Source organism: Ciconia boyciana, chromosome 20 (genome assembly GCF_034638445.1).
Source record: "Ciconia boyciana chromosome 20, ASM3463844v1, whole genome shotgun sequence".
Classification (NCBI taxonomy): domain Eukaryota; kingdom Metazoa; phylum Chordata; class Aves; order Ciconiiformes; family Ciconiidae; genus Ciconia; species Ciconia boyciana.
In genome coordinates this window covers 2,121,314-2,136,251 of record NC_132953.1, presented here as the reverse complement: position 1 = coordinate 2,136,251, position 14,938 = coordinate 2,121,314, and the positions used below count along the sequence as shown (strand labels likewise).

Below are 14,938 nucleotides of genomic sequence, written 5' to 3'. Positions count from 1 at the left end.
CAGCTTACTCTTAAATATTTTTAAGACTAGCCATACCACTAAATCATACCTTGCCCCGCAAATGTGACTAAGCGAACACTTCAAACTTGAAGGAGTCATACATCCAGGGGCCAGACAGCGTGGGCCTTGTAAATGGATAGATGCAGAAAACTATTTAATCACCACATAAAGGAGTATGATGCTACTTCAGAAAAAAATTAGATCTTTTTCTTGAAGCTCATGAGATTCTTTCCTGCCTTCTGTAACCTAAAGTTTACAACATTACTAGGTTTGAACAGTAGCACCTCTCTCCTTAGCTTATGACACAACACATTGTATCATTTCTTAAGCTGTTTTGCCTACAGATTCTGCCCAGCAGGGAACTCGCTACAGTCATTAGGGAAAGCCAATGCCCTTTCAGACTATACAGTTTGGACCTCTTTAGGTAAACCGTTATTCTCAACTCTGCCCATCATCACTTTGGCACTCCTTTAACCTTCAAACTGAAGGCTTTAAGCCCGATACATTATTCTGGATGGAAAAAAAAAAAGCCACGATTGTTTTCCTCCTTACCTGAGTAACTGCTTTCACTTGCCCTGTGTTGACAGTGGTGACCGGCGTACCTACAGCGGTCTCTGTGATCACGTACTGGCCTTGGGGAATGGTCATCATCTGAATCTCAGATGCTAAAAGATGGAAATTGGAGAATCAAGACCTTCAGTCAAACTCAAAGACCACCTTGAAAGATCATGTCTTACGTCAGTAAGATTTCAAGCCTGAAATACTGGTTGTTGAATAAAAATTCAGGTACTGTGAAACCTTGTAAAACTCTACAGGCCTCACCAGAATTAGGCCAGCTAACATCAGCTGCAGGTTTGGCAATTCATGCATAGACAATACATCCTGTTCTGGCCCAAGAAGTCATAGAATTACCATCCAGAGCTGCATGGACATGAGAAATCATTTCACATCACCATAATCTTCTGTATGATTCTTTCAAGCATCCATCCAAATTTGAACAAGCTGCTATCCCACACACGGATTCTTGCTGAATGCAAGTTCTTTGGAATAAAGGAGCCCAGTCTGCCTGCCCAAACCACGTATCAGATAATTATGGACCTACAGCAGAAAAGCTAGTACAACCATTTTCCTTTGTCTAAAACCATTTATCTTCTTAGGCCTCTATGAATATTAATCACTAAGTTTAATGAGCTCTGAAAATACTATGCCGTTTGGTAGCTGGAGAAGTGGAGCACGTACTAGTCCCACAGACTACTAGTGAGAGGAGCTGCTGTTGACACTTACAGTAGCTCCGAAACGAGTTCCATGTGCTGGGAAGATATGTGTGCTGAACTGAAGAGCCTTGCTGCTGCTGGAGGGCTTGGTTTGGTGCAGATGTAGTTGTCTGCATCTGCGAGGGGCTGAGTTCCTGCTGAGATTGTTGTGAGGAGGGACTCAAAGGCTGACCCCCAACCTAGGGGGGGGGGAAAAAAAAAAAAAGGTGTAAGCATTCTCAGCGTACTAAGGATCGCATACCTCTGTACCGTTACAAACATATCCTTCTTAAGGGAAAACAAGGGGCTGGGTGGCGGGTTCTATAGCATATCGAGCACAAGAACTGCAAAGCTCTCCTCCTCTCCTCCAGCTTGCTTCACTCGAAGGTTAGTAAGCAGAGATCAGGAAACTGAAATAAGAGACCTGCTTGCCAAAGGCTACATTGCAAGTCTGTGGCAGAGAACCAAGATGAGAGGCTAAATACTACCCAACAGCATGAAGAGCTGAACTTCCAATATTTGAGGAATGCCGGTTTCCATTTACATCTTTCAATTGGCTAACTTTATTTAAGCTACGAATTTGTCTGTTCCCAGCCATTTATCTCTACCTTGTATACACTGTTAGAGAAAAAAAAAAAAAAAACAACACACACAAACCAAAACCTACCCCACTACAAAAAACCCCAACAAAACCACAACACCCCCATACACCATAGGAACATCTGGGAACTACTTGATGATCTCAGAGATGTTCACGTGAGAGTCATTTCATGTGTGGTCCTTTAAATGACATAGAAAAGACTCCATCTCCTGCATCAGCGCACGTAATATGCCAGCAGAGCAGACTGGTAGGGAAAACATTTCCTGCAAGAGTAGAGTGAAATACCTGCGATGATGACTGAGTTGCTGGCGATGGCTCTGTGACCTGGATGTGCTGCACCTGGATAGCATGCTGGGTGTACGTCTGGGGGTCATGAAGCTGCCCAACGTCCACTGTGGAGTGCTGGGACTGGTGAGGTGAGGTAGCCTGGGGCGGGGGGAAAGAAAAAAAAAATCAAAGCAGAGGTGTATACTTCAAATTCTTTGCAGAAGCAGCCATGTAAACCTCTTCTGTGACACAAGGTCTGGAACAACGAGGTGTGAGCCTTAGTGAGGCCGTGGAGCACTCCTTGTTCAAGCCTGTGTTTACCCTCTTTGCACTTCTGGGAGATAAAGAAGTACCCTTAACAGATGTAATGGCACCGAGATGGTTTAGCTCTGTATCGTAGCTCTGTACCAAGACAAGTGCTCAGAGTCTTACCGATTAAAGGCTTTTTTTTGAGCAACACCTGCTAATGATACCCATTGGAGTGATTTAATTACAAGTCTCAGATCTCGATAAAATTAATTAGCTGCAGGAATCAGTATTCATGCTCTTGTATCGTTAGAACAGCCACAGTCAATATTAACTGGGGCCCTTGTTTAGGCCTTTATTAACCAAATTCATAACCTAATTTGTAATGAGGGGCCAGAGATAACAGGGAATTTCAGATTCAAGTACAAACATGCCGTAGTTTCAGCTTCACCCAGTGGATAATAGACTTGAAGGCTACGGCGATTTCTTGCAGCTGCCCGAGTTATTTTCCTCAACTCAGTTACTCTAGTTACACTCTGTTTTTATTTTTAGGAGGCTGTCGAGCATCACAGAGAATGAATATTCTAATAGATGATATGAAGGGAAAAAGCAAGAGCTTTCTATACTTCCAAATTTTGGCTCTGGCTCACTGAGAACAAGGAAGTACAAATTAGTCTTCTCAACTGCGAAAATGGGTCACCCACTGACCCACTTTTCCAGTTGCTGGAAAACCTTCCTAGAGCAGACTCGAGCAAAGGTGCCCAGATGGCTAGAACTAAGTTAGGACTGTGTTGATATGTCTCCAGCAAGCTGATCACGACTGGCAGGACTATTTATGCCCAGTACACGATGCTTACAATGGGAACCCTAAGCATCGTCTATCCATTTAGCTGTAAAAAATAGTCTGCACCACTTTTGTAACTATTCCTTAACAAACTTCTGAACGCTACAGCCCCAAGAAAGCACAGGCTTGATATGGAGGGGGTCAAAAGCACATCAAGTCCCCCAACAGGTTACTCACCTGGGCCACTTGGACAACCTGCAGCTGTATGTGCTGAGGCTGCTGCAAGCCAGTTGTGGCCTGAGACACAGGGATGTACTGGATTCGCTGGTAATCTCCCTGGGGAGTTCGATAGTCTGTTGTGAGGGTCTGGGATATCTCTGTCATTGCTTGTGTCAGTAAATCTGTTGTCTGAGCAGGTAGAGAGAGAGATACAAACCATCATCACTACTGGGTTGAATCCTTCTGCAGTTCTTTCATCACACTGAATCTACACTTACACCATTGGGCCTAGTCATTTATTTACAAGAGCTTAATGTGTACAGAGGATGGGGTCATAAGCAATCACCAGGGATAGTGCACTAGGATTGCTCTCTTCTGTCTAAATGCTAGTCAGGACCGTTAAGGGCTAACTTAACATACAATAATAATGAAATGATTTTAATCTTCTGACTTAAGAGTATTCTATTAGACAACAAAAATCCTGCATTTGTAAAGAGCGGACTTAGTTTCCCAGTCAAAAAGTGCTTCTTGGATGTATTCCACCTTTCCTCCTCACCTGCCAGAGTGATACTTCTTGTGACAACTGTATTTCTAAAGTGTGTAAAGACATTTAGCACCTAACTAATCAGGTTTATGAAGCCAACAGCATCGCGGTTGAATCTGCCCATTTGCAAGCAAAACAGTCTTTTATCCAGTTTCAGTCTTCAAATAAGAAGTTTTAAACTGTGGTTAAGATTTTTAAAGCTATGCAGCATCCCAGCACCACTGAAAGACACAAGACTGATTTTCTAGTCTCAGCTTTCACTTCCGTAGCAGCTGATGTATTAACAGTGGAGAGATCAGCCACTGGAGGTTCTTATTGCTCAGTTCTGCGCTGTCCAAAAGATTACAGAAACATTTTGACTCCTCTGAACAGTTTGATCCAGTGCCCAGTCATCGTTAAACATGTCCTCTTGATCTCAAGGACTGCAAGCACCTCAAGAGAACAGTCCCAGTGAAAATCCATGAGATGTGTATTCCTGAGTTAATTAGGCATGTGTGAAAGCATTACGTGGAGTCAGCAGCATATGGGTCTGAATGAAAGAAGGGAATGGAGTAGGGAAAAAAGACACATCCTTCGAACTCCAAATAGAGAAATACATAGATCCTGGCAGAGCAAAACTACAACACACAGATTCAGGAACAGAAGCGATCTCAAATGATGTCCTAACACACGCTTTAAAATGATGTCTGCCAAATAAACACTAAGACTACTATACCAGAGGGCTTCTGTTCTGTTTGTTTCCTCCATTGGCCTCATCTAACATGTCTTGAATCCTTACCACAACAGTCTCTCCGGTAGTGCTGTCGGTAGTTAGAACAGCAGGAGTGGAACTGATGACAGCTGTCGCCAACGGGGCGTGTATCGTGTTAGGGAGCTGAGCAAACTCCGGGTGCTTCTTGCGAATGTGTTGTACCATCTTTGTCTAAAGAGAGATGCAAAAGAGCATTAGAAAGACAGTCAGCAACTCTGCTTCGGGCCAACTGAAATCAAGCAGCCCTGCGGACTGCAGCTTTTAAGTTTCCCTCAGTAAGGCAGCATCAAGATTCCCACCATGGGATGCTCTGGTCAGCAAGAAGGAAACAAGGATGACAAAGTTGCTGCTGATTAGAGCTAGCTGATACTGAAATATTGTCCCAAACGTCACAACCCGTAAGCTTTTTACCCCAACACAGCCAACTATTTTGGGGACCTTTTCCAGAGGTCACCTTTCCTGCATTTTGTTTCCCTACTCCTCTCCCTTGTCACCGTCAGCAGTTTCCAAGCTTTTCTGTTTGTGACTGCACTCTGATAACATTTCCATTTCTTCTTTCAAGCTCACGCCTTCTATTTAGGGAACCTTTTTGCCATAAAACGAGCAGGCTGCACCTGTATTGTCAGCATGCAGCATGAAACCAGCACTCTGACTCAGACTAAGAGAGCTCTGCTTGTGGACTGACAGATGACAGAGATCGTGGTAAAAAAGCATCACCAGGGAGAGGCTGCCTTCTGAGGCTAGGAGACAACCCCCGTACCTTACTGCTGTACTGCTTGGAACAGTGAGGACAGCAGACCGGAGGGGTGGCTATGGTGCCCGTCAGCTGGGTGTGGGTGCTCAGCATGGGATCCGGTTCTCCTGGGCCCGCAGGGCGGAGTTTCCGGATGCTTGGAGGTAGCTCAGCACCAGGATGGTTCTTCAGGATGTGTGCTTTGCGTTTGCTGGCGCTCTTGTACACCTGCAGCGTAAAGATTTAGAATGAAAACAGTGTAATCCTGATGTCTGCGCAGAAAGCAGCTACCAGTTATCTTTATCGGGAAGGTCTGCATGTTGCTTTAGAGAATATGTTTAGTTAAATCCCCAAACAATTACAACATAATGCATGAATATACATACACTTTCCAGTGTTTAATCAACCTGTGAAAGCAACCCCTTTTTGTGTAGCATGCAGAAGCCATTTGAGAACATGTTGTGTGCCACAACAAAGCAAAGCAGGACAGGAAGGTAAGAGGAAAAGTTTTTGCCCGATACTTGAAGGTCAAATGTCAGAGAAGCCACTGATCACCAAAGTTGTAATTTGTCCAATGTTAATTTGTCGTGAGGGTTGATGCCTCCACTCTCACACAAAGCATCAAATGGTTTGAATAGCCTTCAGCGATCAACCTATTTTTAAACTCTTTTTAGGCACATCAACAAACAAATATTCCGTAACATTATTTAAAACTACCCATATCTTTTTCCCTTAAACAAAAGGAAGGGGGCATCATGGAAGAACGTACTGAGGATAGATGAGAACGGTCAGTCAAAATACACTCCGTGGTAAATAAAGGCCCACATGCATAAAAAGCAAAAGCCGGGGAGTAAGAACAGGAACCCAAAGGCAGTGCAGAAGAAGCTTCAGGCTCCGCTGAACACTGGGAATTACTGGCATGTAACTAAGTAAGCAGCTTAAAATAAAAGGAGTTAAAGACTAACTTTTAGAAGTGATACAGAAACCAAAATAAATTAGCGTTCAGGAATTATAGATAGACAGGATATTTAGTCCTGGTTGCAAAGAGTGATACAGGACTAAGGGTGGCTGACTGCTTGCTGGATCACAGTATCTAAGTCTTACCAACTCTAAAGACAGCAGAAAAGGAGAACTGCAGTTTTCAATTAGCATTCAGCTGCCTTGGCCTACGTGCATTTCGTCTTAATTTCTTTTGGATAGCGCTGCAGAAATGCTGCTGGCAAGCACCTCAAAAAACCTACAAACCCCGCCAGATGTTTCTGTGCAGAGACAAATTGGTTGCATACAGGTCTAGGACTGAGCTATCCTCCAAGGGGTGACTTCCTTACATACCTTATCACAGTACTGACAGAAGTAATCTCTGTTGGGTTTGATGATGGGCAACGTGAGCTCTGGCACCTCTTCTATTTTCATGTCTGGATGTCTCTTTGATAAATGATTCACCTTAGGAGAAAGAAACAAAGAGAACAAGAGAGCATATTATAGATGGAAGCCAAGCAATTGCTTCTTCTAGACATGGATAACAGCCAAACCAAAACTGTATAGATGCTAGCCAGCAGCACCGGACGCATTTGCTGCTGCAAGGGTTATTGTGCATTCACAGTCAGCTGCTGAAGGTAAACATGGTCTTGCTAGATCTCCTTTACAGTTTCTCTAATCAAACTAAGATGGGGAGGGGTAAAATAGCTTGCCAGAACTCACTTGCAGCTGAGAGTGAGGCAATGTAAAGGACCTCTGCCCAGGGAGGCCTTTGCTAGCAGAGATAACAACCCTCATGAAGTATTTGCAAATAAGATCTCTGGCTGCATAACACCCTTTACGCAGTGGCAGTTACAGGGCACGGCCAGGAGAGGCCCCTCAAGAAGGGGGAGAAACCAAAAAATAGGAAAGAGTCAGGAAAACTGAGGCAGTAAGGCTGAACTAGGCAATATATTAATCTCATGTTCTGCTAAATGCATGACACCAATCAGCATTAGTGTTGAGATACGGTAGTGACAACCAGACATACAACATAGGCAATGAAATATGCAAAGGCACACGTTTGCTGAAGAGACAAGACACACAGTTTTAAAAAAAAAAAAAGATATATAATCTCAACTCAGCTACAACATTCTCCCACTTTCACAGCATCCTTGTGTTCCAACCATTGGAATTCCATCTGTATTCCTTAACTATTCATCAAAATTGAGTACAGAAGTTGTAAGAGAAGCTAGAGCACACAGACACTCACCAACATGCCCCTCCGGCGGAAACCCATCATACAGAGTCGGCACTTGAACATGAAGCTTTCGTAGTCGGTGGAAGCTATCCGAGGCTTGAACGTTTTTGAGCGGCTGATTCGATCAGCTTTCTTGGCCTCCCTCTCCGGGTTGTGCATCCTCTGCATGTGCTCTCGCAGCTTGTCTTTCCTCTAGGAAAGACAATCGGGGAGAAAAATATCAGCACCACTTACTGCCTTACTACCTGTTCCAAGGAAGAGCCACAATGTAAGTTGTTCAAAGATCTCTCTTGACTTTTCCTCTCCAGTGCTGCTGTGAGAGAGAGTTGCATTCTCAGTTTTGGACAGCTCAGCAGGAACCCTTTGAGCTTAGGTCTATCCTTCAAACCAAGCTGAGGTTGCTCAGCCACAAAAGCAGGAGCCAAACTAATGCTAGTTTAGCAGACTCAGTGAGAACGAACCCCTCCGCTCTGGCTTGTCTTTGAATTTATCTAAAACATTAGTGCTCAACTCTGTACGGCTGCAAATTTGCATCAAATAATGCTCTTGACCGAGGAGGACCTCAAGTCCTACAATGGCACTGAACCTACTGCCCAGATGCAATCCAGCGTCTCCGGACACACACTGTCTAGAATGTGCTGCTTCACCCAAAAGTATCCAGTCCCTCAGTATCCTGTAAGAAACAAAGTGACAAGGAGCAGGCTGCTGCCACCATGGCCTACCTGGCTCACAGTCTGCTCCGTCTGTACTGGAGGGATCTGGAAAGGCATCTGGATGTCACGTGCTGACAAGATGCATCCCATGTGCACAGGCACCTCGGCCACGAATATTATTAATCCATTGGTATCAGCAAGAAGTTTTCTTAACTAAACTGATAAAAGCAATACAACCCAAGGCCCTGGCAATTGAGCTGTATAATGACCCAGTTCTTAAGGAGCAGATGAAACTTTCTTTGCTATTAGATTATTAGAAATAAGATCTCACAGATGAGACACCCTGTTACAGCAGAGCATGCTGGGCTGGATCTTGCCCCTTGTCCGTCAGAAATGAACGTCGTAGCTCACACACGACACAAAGCAGCGCAGGCAACTTGCGGGCACGTCTAGCATGTTTACACACGTTAGTTTCTTCCACCTTTGAGAACACGAGCTTGCCTACTTGAAGGAGGGTAAAGAATGGTGTTGTCCACCTGTATCAGGAATGATCCAGTCAGGAGTCATCTTACCTTGAACTGCTTGCCACACGTGGAGCACAGGAAGTCTTTGCGGTCTGAGTGTCGCAACATATGGAGTCGCAGCTTGTCAGGTCGGCAGAAGGCCTTGTCACATTCCGTACACTGGTAAATCTTTTCTGAGTGGAAACTGCGTACGTGTTTCTTGACCTAGAGTTGCAGATCATAGAAAAATTGAATTTATTCAAAAGAGAAGAGAGCGTGGTAAAACAGTCTAGGAAACTCTTAGCAAAAAGGAAAAAAAAAAAGAGACAGGAAAAGCATTCTAAGAGTTCTCTAATCTGCTTTGACTTAAAAAGTATTTTATCAGAACAGCTGACATCTTGGCAATAGTTTCTATAGAGCCGTAACATCTTTGTGATCCATCTGGATGGACAATTTCATTTCCTCAAGACTGATTCTTGAAGGCATCAGCTATTGCATAGTTGAGCACTTAATGAGCAGCAAAAGTCCATGATGTACCAGTTTTACTGAATCATCCTTGAGTTAACACGATCATCTGAGGTTCATTATCTTTTCTCCATTTATAAGAAATCTAAACGCAAGGACTAATTCCTTTCAATCAGAGAGAATGAGCTTGCAATTACAATGGGAAAAACAAAAACTTACATAGAAAAGCATTTGCATGCCATTCCTGAATGGCAAATACTTTTGCATACTTTGGGAATACCCTTGACCTCTTCAAGCATCTAGTGGGATTTTTTTCCCCCATAAAGTAACTAATGAGGTTTGACATTTGAAATCCAAGCACTATTCAAGAAATGGACCTCTAATTAATTCTTCACCATCTTCTAATACTAATCACAAATGGAACAACTTGGTATCTTTATCTGCTCCACATAAAAGTATTTAAGTAGGCAGCAATCTATGGTGACTAGACTTAATTATTCACATAGCACCACATGAAAAAAAATCATCTTTAAATTCCAAAATAGAGCTGAATAGCTAGAAAAAAAGCCAGGGGACCTTCTTCTGACTGGCTCAGTTTCACGAGAAAGTTTATGGGGAATTAGGTTGCAGTACAGCATTTCTGAATCATCAACATTTTCCCTTGTTCAACATTTACAGAAGATAAAGGTTTTTTGCCGGGATGGAATTATATTAGTAAATCACTTTTCCCCATCCTTTCCTCTTTAGCCTATTGGATAGTCTATCAGTTCCTATTACTTGACATAAACTGGATTTCTACGTTTCAATTTAAGTCAGACAGCTCAGCAAGACATATCAAGCTCTTTGTCCATATGAAGGATAATGAATATGTACATGGTACATCTCAGCTTTTTCTTGCCGAACATCGAAATAGCATCCTTAAATTCTATTAACGATCTTCTCCAATGGCTCTGCACACTGCACAAAGCAGTTACATTACTCACTACTCCAGTGCAACCTCTCCTAAGCAGTGTGCAGAGAAGAGGAGGAATAAAGTACCCAGCTGAAGCCCAGGAGGGAAGTCAGGAAGCCGAGTATCCTGATCTGTTCTGGCATTTCTGCGAGGTGTTCAAATGAATTACCCTGACAAAAACAGTCAGGGGATTAAAAGATATTTGTATCATGTAAAACCACAATTTGTTTGGGTTCAGAGTATTAACAACAAAGGACCAGGTGTATTCAAGTACAAGCTGCATACACTAAAAGACCATTCCTTTTTGTGCCTTGGATCTGTACCGACCAAATGTAGTCAAGATCTCTGCTTTAGGCATTTTCTGGGGACAAGGGACCACCCCTCCCACAGTACAGGGCCTTCTAGTGCCAGATTGAAGTACCACATCTGATGATTGAGTGGAAAGAGTACTTCAATGGCATAAGACAACATCTAGCAATGCTTGGTCACTCTTCCTTTTTAGTTTGAGGGACATGGACCCCTTTATCTTGTGAGAATGAACTGACGTGCAGCGTTACACAAGAACAGTACTGAAAAATTCATAAACAGAGCGCTCGCAAGAGACCCAGAAGGCAGTGCTTCAAATCAGTACAGCATCTCACCTGGATAAAATCTGGAAAGCGTTTTTTGCAGGTAGGGCAGGTGAAGTAGCCATCATTGACATGGATGGCCACATGATCTTTAAGCAGATCCAAGCGGTCAAAGGACTCGGGACAGAAAATGCAGGAGTATGTTTTCTGGTCCATGTGGAACTTCATGTGGCTCTCGAGAGCACCGCTGTTGATGAAGCCCTTGTTGCAGATGTCACAAGTCAAAGGGCAGTTCCCTTCCCGTCCATGAAACCGCAAATGCTGATCCAGTTTGTCCTTTTCGCGGAAGGCCTTCCCACACTGGAGGCATTTGAACGGGCGAAAGGATTTCCGTATGAAGAGGTGCTGAAGAGCTGCATTCTGAAAGAAATGTCAAAGAGACCATTAGCTTTGATTATTATGTAGAGATTCCACAGCCAAATGTCTTCAAGATTGAATACACCAGACGATCAGTGAACCTAACCTTCAAAAAATGCTTTTGCGTTATAGATACTGTCTCCATTTTACAGAAGGGGAGGCTGCGACAGGCAGAAGTTAAGGGATATACCTGCAATTACACACTGAGTTAGAAAAACACAATGCAGGAGTTTCCTCTCCAGTCCCTGTTTTCTGCTGATTTAGCTAACTTTTGTCTTTAGCATGGCATTTTTCTGTAAAATAAAACTAAGTCCTCTCTGAAGTACAGACCTGGGCCTGAGAAAAGCTGCAATCCCAGCTGATTTTTGGGGATTGGGTCAACAGTTCAGCCACTATACAAAAGGAAGGGCAAGCTAACGCCCTGTCTTTCACGCAGGAGCAGGGTTTGTGAAATTCCACAGCCCTTTACAAAATCAGCTTCTGCACCAAAGATCACCACAGAGATGTGCAGCAGTGGTTTAGCATTGTCTGGAAAACTTCTGGTGGAACACACGTTCAACCTTTTTGTTATTATCCAAAAGAAGATTACAGTTTCAAAACATTACAGCAGGGGCAGAATGGCAGGTTTACAAGCAACGGGTAAGAACTTGTGAGCAATTCGCCTGTCTTTGCCATTTAGCATGTATCATGTGCGAGAGCCTGAAAACGAAGAAGAAAGATGAAAGGCAAACACACTGGTGCTAAATCAAGAGGAACTCTGATAAATTCTGTTGTCTTCTCAAAGGGTAGTTGATTATACACAGTCAAACTTGAAATTGCTTTGCTTGGTATTGCAAGAAACTTTAAGAATATTGTGAATTGAGCATAATGCAGGTTGTGCAGACATTAATTTTAAAATTTATTATACTGGGCTGCTCTTCTCCATTTTTCTCCACTCCTACTATGCACAATTTCTCTTCTCAGTCCCTGCTTTGCTTTGGTGCGTTTTTCCTTCAGTCTACCTTTTCTGTAACATTTCACAGTTGTCCTCTCTTCCCTTCCTCCCCTTCAGATCAATGCTATAGAGCCATCCCAGTCCTGATACCAGCACCGTTTGCTGGAGGAACCGATGCTGCTGGACGCGTTGCCTGTAGAAATAGGCAAGTGTGCCCCGCGCCTGCATCTCAATAGCGGATGAGAACTTTTATGTTGGATAGTTAGTTGCAAAGCTGGAAGTAAGTCATACCTCTGCGTGCATGAAATCCCACAGCCCACTATCGCTCATACCGTAGTGAAAGTACACTGCAATATTGCCATTTCTCTGCCAGAAGTCTAAGGAATATTTCCTCTTCTCCAAAACAAGATCTATACATCAGCATTTATTGATGTCTTCTCTTTTCAGATGTTACACACAGAATCTACATCACAATGGTTAGAGAAATAGCGCTGGAACGTTGCTGGCAGCTGTGCTTACACACGTTCAGTATTACATACTTCTCCATGAGATACATTCAAGATTTCTGCAAACAGATTTCCCTGGTTTCCTCTCTCCTTTTCTTGTGGGAATGTCTGGGCTGACATTTGCCGTGTCCCTTAAGTGTGCGCCAACAGCTGACACTGAGAAAGTAAAGTTAGGAGCTTTTCTGCTGGAATGAGGGAAACACCTTGGGAATACTGTGAAATGCTGTGCTAGAGATTAAATTAGTGAACCTGAACGATCCTTTTCACCATCTGAACTGCAGAGGGAAACCTATACTTTCATTCCAGAAAAAGGAACGTGAGAGCAACCGTTTTGCTGTTAAAAAAGCTAACTGTTTCATACAGGAGCCCCAAATGAGCCCTCCCATGAATTGTCGTCATCTCCATTCTCCATTTTACAAGTGGAGAAGCGGAGCCAATGGGAAATACAGGGATCTGCTGTAAGTCACACCGTTGAGTGGGAAAGACAGACATGCGCTGTGCAAAAATGAACATGTTGCTTAGAGTGAGAGTATATAATTTTCCCCTTACCTACAAGGCTATGCTAATAAACCAAAAACAGATGAAGAAATGCACTTCAAGTTCTTAACTCCACTATTACTGTACTTTGCTATTTGTAACCCCCAACAATCTGACTGGTAAGATAGCAGGCCAGACTTCTACACCATGTAAATCGACATAGTCCCATTGCTATCTCCAAGGCTGCAGAAGGGTGAAACCTTTTACTGCTCTTTGCTTAGATAAACTACCAACTATAAAAACAGAAAGAGAGAACTAAGTGTTGTCTCATTAACTGATAACACGGATCCAGTGCAAACAATTGCGTAAACAAATCCTCCAGAACTTTAAGATGGATATTATAGTACTTCATCCAAGCAGTTTACTCCTATAATATTCACCTTAAATTTGCAATTAATTGGTATGAAAAGAACTAGAAGAACGCAAATTGTTATTCAGATAACACTTAGTTCTGGACATTGGTTGCTTAAAGAAGAACAAATGTGACAATTTACGATGCGGGGTCAATCAGGAGACACTAAACAGAAGTTGGACAAAACAACATGGAAGGTGATGTTGTTACGTACCATTCGATTAGATACAGCAAAAACCCAACGAAACAAAAAACCAAACCTACCTGCAGCTCCAGCTGAGCAGGCAGCATTGAGGGAGAGAAAAATACTTATGTTATGCAATGGACTTTAAAACAGAAGCCTTGACTTCTGCAATAGTCACGCTTCTGCGGGTCACTACGAGGGCCAGCTCTTCACACTGGAGTTTACTCTTTACTCAGGCAAAACTCCTTTGAGGTTTTTGCCTCAGGAAACACTAAGCAGATCTTCAAGGTTTACCCTGTAGTTAATAACTGCCCAAGGGGAGTTAAAGGGCAAAGATAAAAACCACAGATAATCTCAAAGGTGTTTTGTGACCTTTCGTGTTTTCTCAGAGTTGATTAATAATGATGTAATGCGTACTGCAGAGCCCCAGTGAGAATCAAATGCTTTTAGGAGAAGGGAATAATTAGGTGTCCTGGCTTTGGCTGGGATAGAGTTAATTTTCTTCCTAGTAGCTGGTATAATGCTGTGTTTTGGATTTACTATGAGAATAATGTGATAACACACTGATGTTTTAGCTGTTGCAGGATGACATCAGGGCAAGGATTGGAAGAGTGCAAAAGTTAAGGAGTCGGGACTTTTTTTTTTTTTAACCTCATCTTACGGTTCTTCTCTTCATTATACAACCAGTTGCATTTCTTTCAGCACGAAGGAAGCGACTATGCTCTCCAAATCATATCCCTGTCCCTGCCAGTTGTTTCCTCTAAGTAAAGCAGTCACCTACACAAAGGACATTTTAGGATCTGGTCTGTATGTAAAAAAAAAAAAAAAAAAGCAAAGCAATTTGGAAATGCAGATGTTTCTGGGATCAGCCCACAGACATTCGGGACGCTGCCCAGACCTGAATTAAAAACAAATATTCATTTTGGCTGTGGACCACACGTTCCTCTAATTTGTTACAAGAGTATCTTGAAGGGTAGGTGTATCTCTTTTCAATACTAAGGACATGACTGCCATATTTAAGGTCTGATCTCCAAGGAAACTCCACAGGCTCTAAAGCAGAGGCTGAAAAATGAACTGATCCTATCAGGACTTGAACCCAGGGGCACCAGAGATCAGTGCTTCCAGCTAGAATGAAAGCACTCTCAGAGCATCACTGCCTTAAACCTTAGAAAAGTTGAAGCAATTCACAAAGAACTATTGTTTTTGAAAATTCAGTCCTACATAAGTAATAAGGAAGAACTAGACCTACA

General features: G+C 42.9%; 1 protein-coding gene across 13 annotated transcripts in view; it reads right to left on the bottom strand.

Moving 5' to 3' along the window:
• PRDM10 (PR/SET domain 10) overlaps positions 1-14,938 on the bottom strand; it is a 47,001-nt gene that overhangs the window by 3,837 nt on the left and 28,226 nt on the right. For 11 of the 13 annotated variants that reach the window (XR_012045882.1, XM_072884425.1, XM_072884435.1 and 8 more), the window contains 10 exons: positions 10,831-11,178; positions 8,842-8,997; positions 7,629-7,808; positions 6,731-6,841; positions 5,426-5,626; positions 4,630-4,836; positions 3,389-3,559; positions 2,140-2,280; positions 1,285-1,453; positions 553-665 (listed from right to left, as the gene is read on the bottom strand). Coding sequence is in view for 12 of the 13 variants with exons in the window: in XM_072884425.1 (XP_072740526.1) it covers positions 553-665; positions 1,285-1,453; positions 2,140-2,280; positions 3,389-3,559; positions 4,630-4,836; positions 5,426-5,626; positions 6,731-6,841; positions 7,629-7,808; positions 8,842-8,997; positions 10,831-11,178 (1,797 nt within the window). In the remaining variant the exon portion in view is untranslated. The remainder of the gene's footprint in view (positions 1-552; positions 666-1,284; positions 1,454-2,139; positions 2,281-3,388; positions 3,560-4,629; positions 4,837-5,425; positions 5,627-6,730; positions 6,842-7,628; positions 7,809-8,841; positions 8,998-10,830; positions 11,179-14,938) is intronic. The other 2 variants (XM_072884434.1, XM_072884436.1) reach the window with 1 other exon arrangement.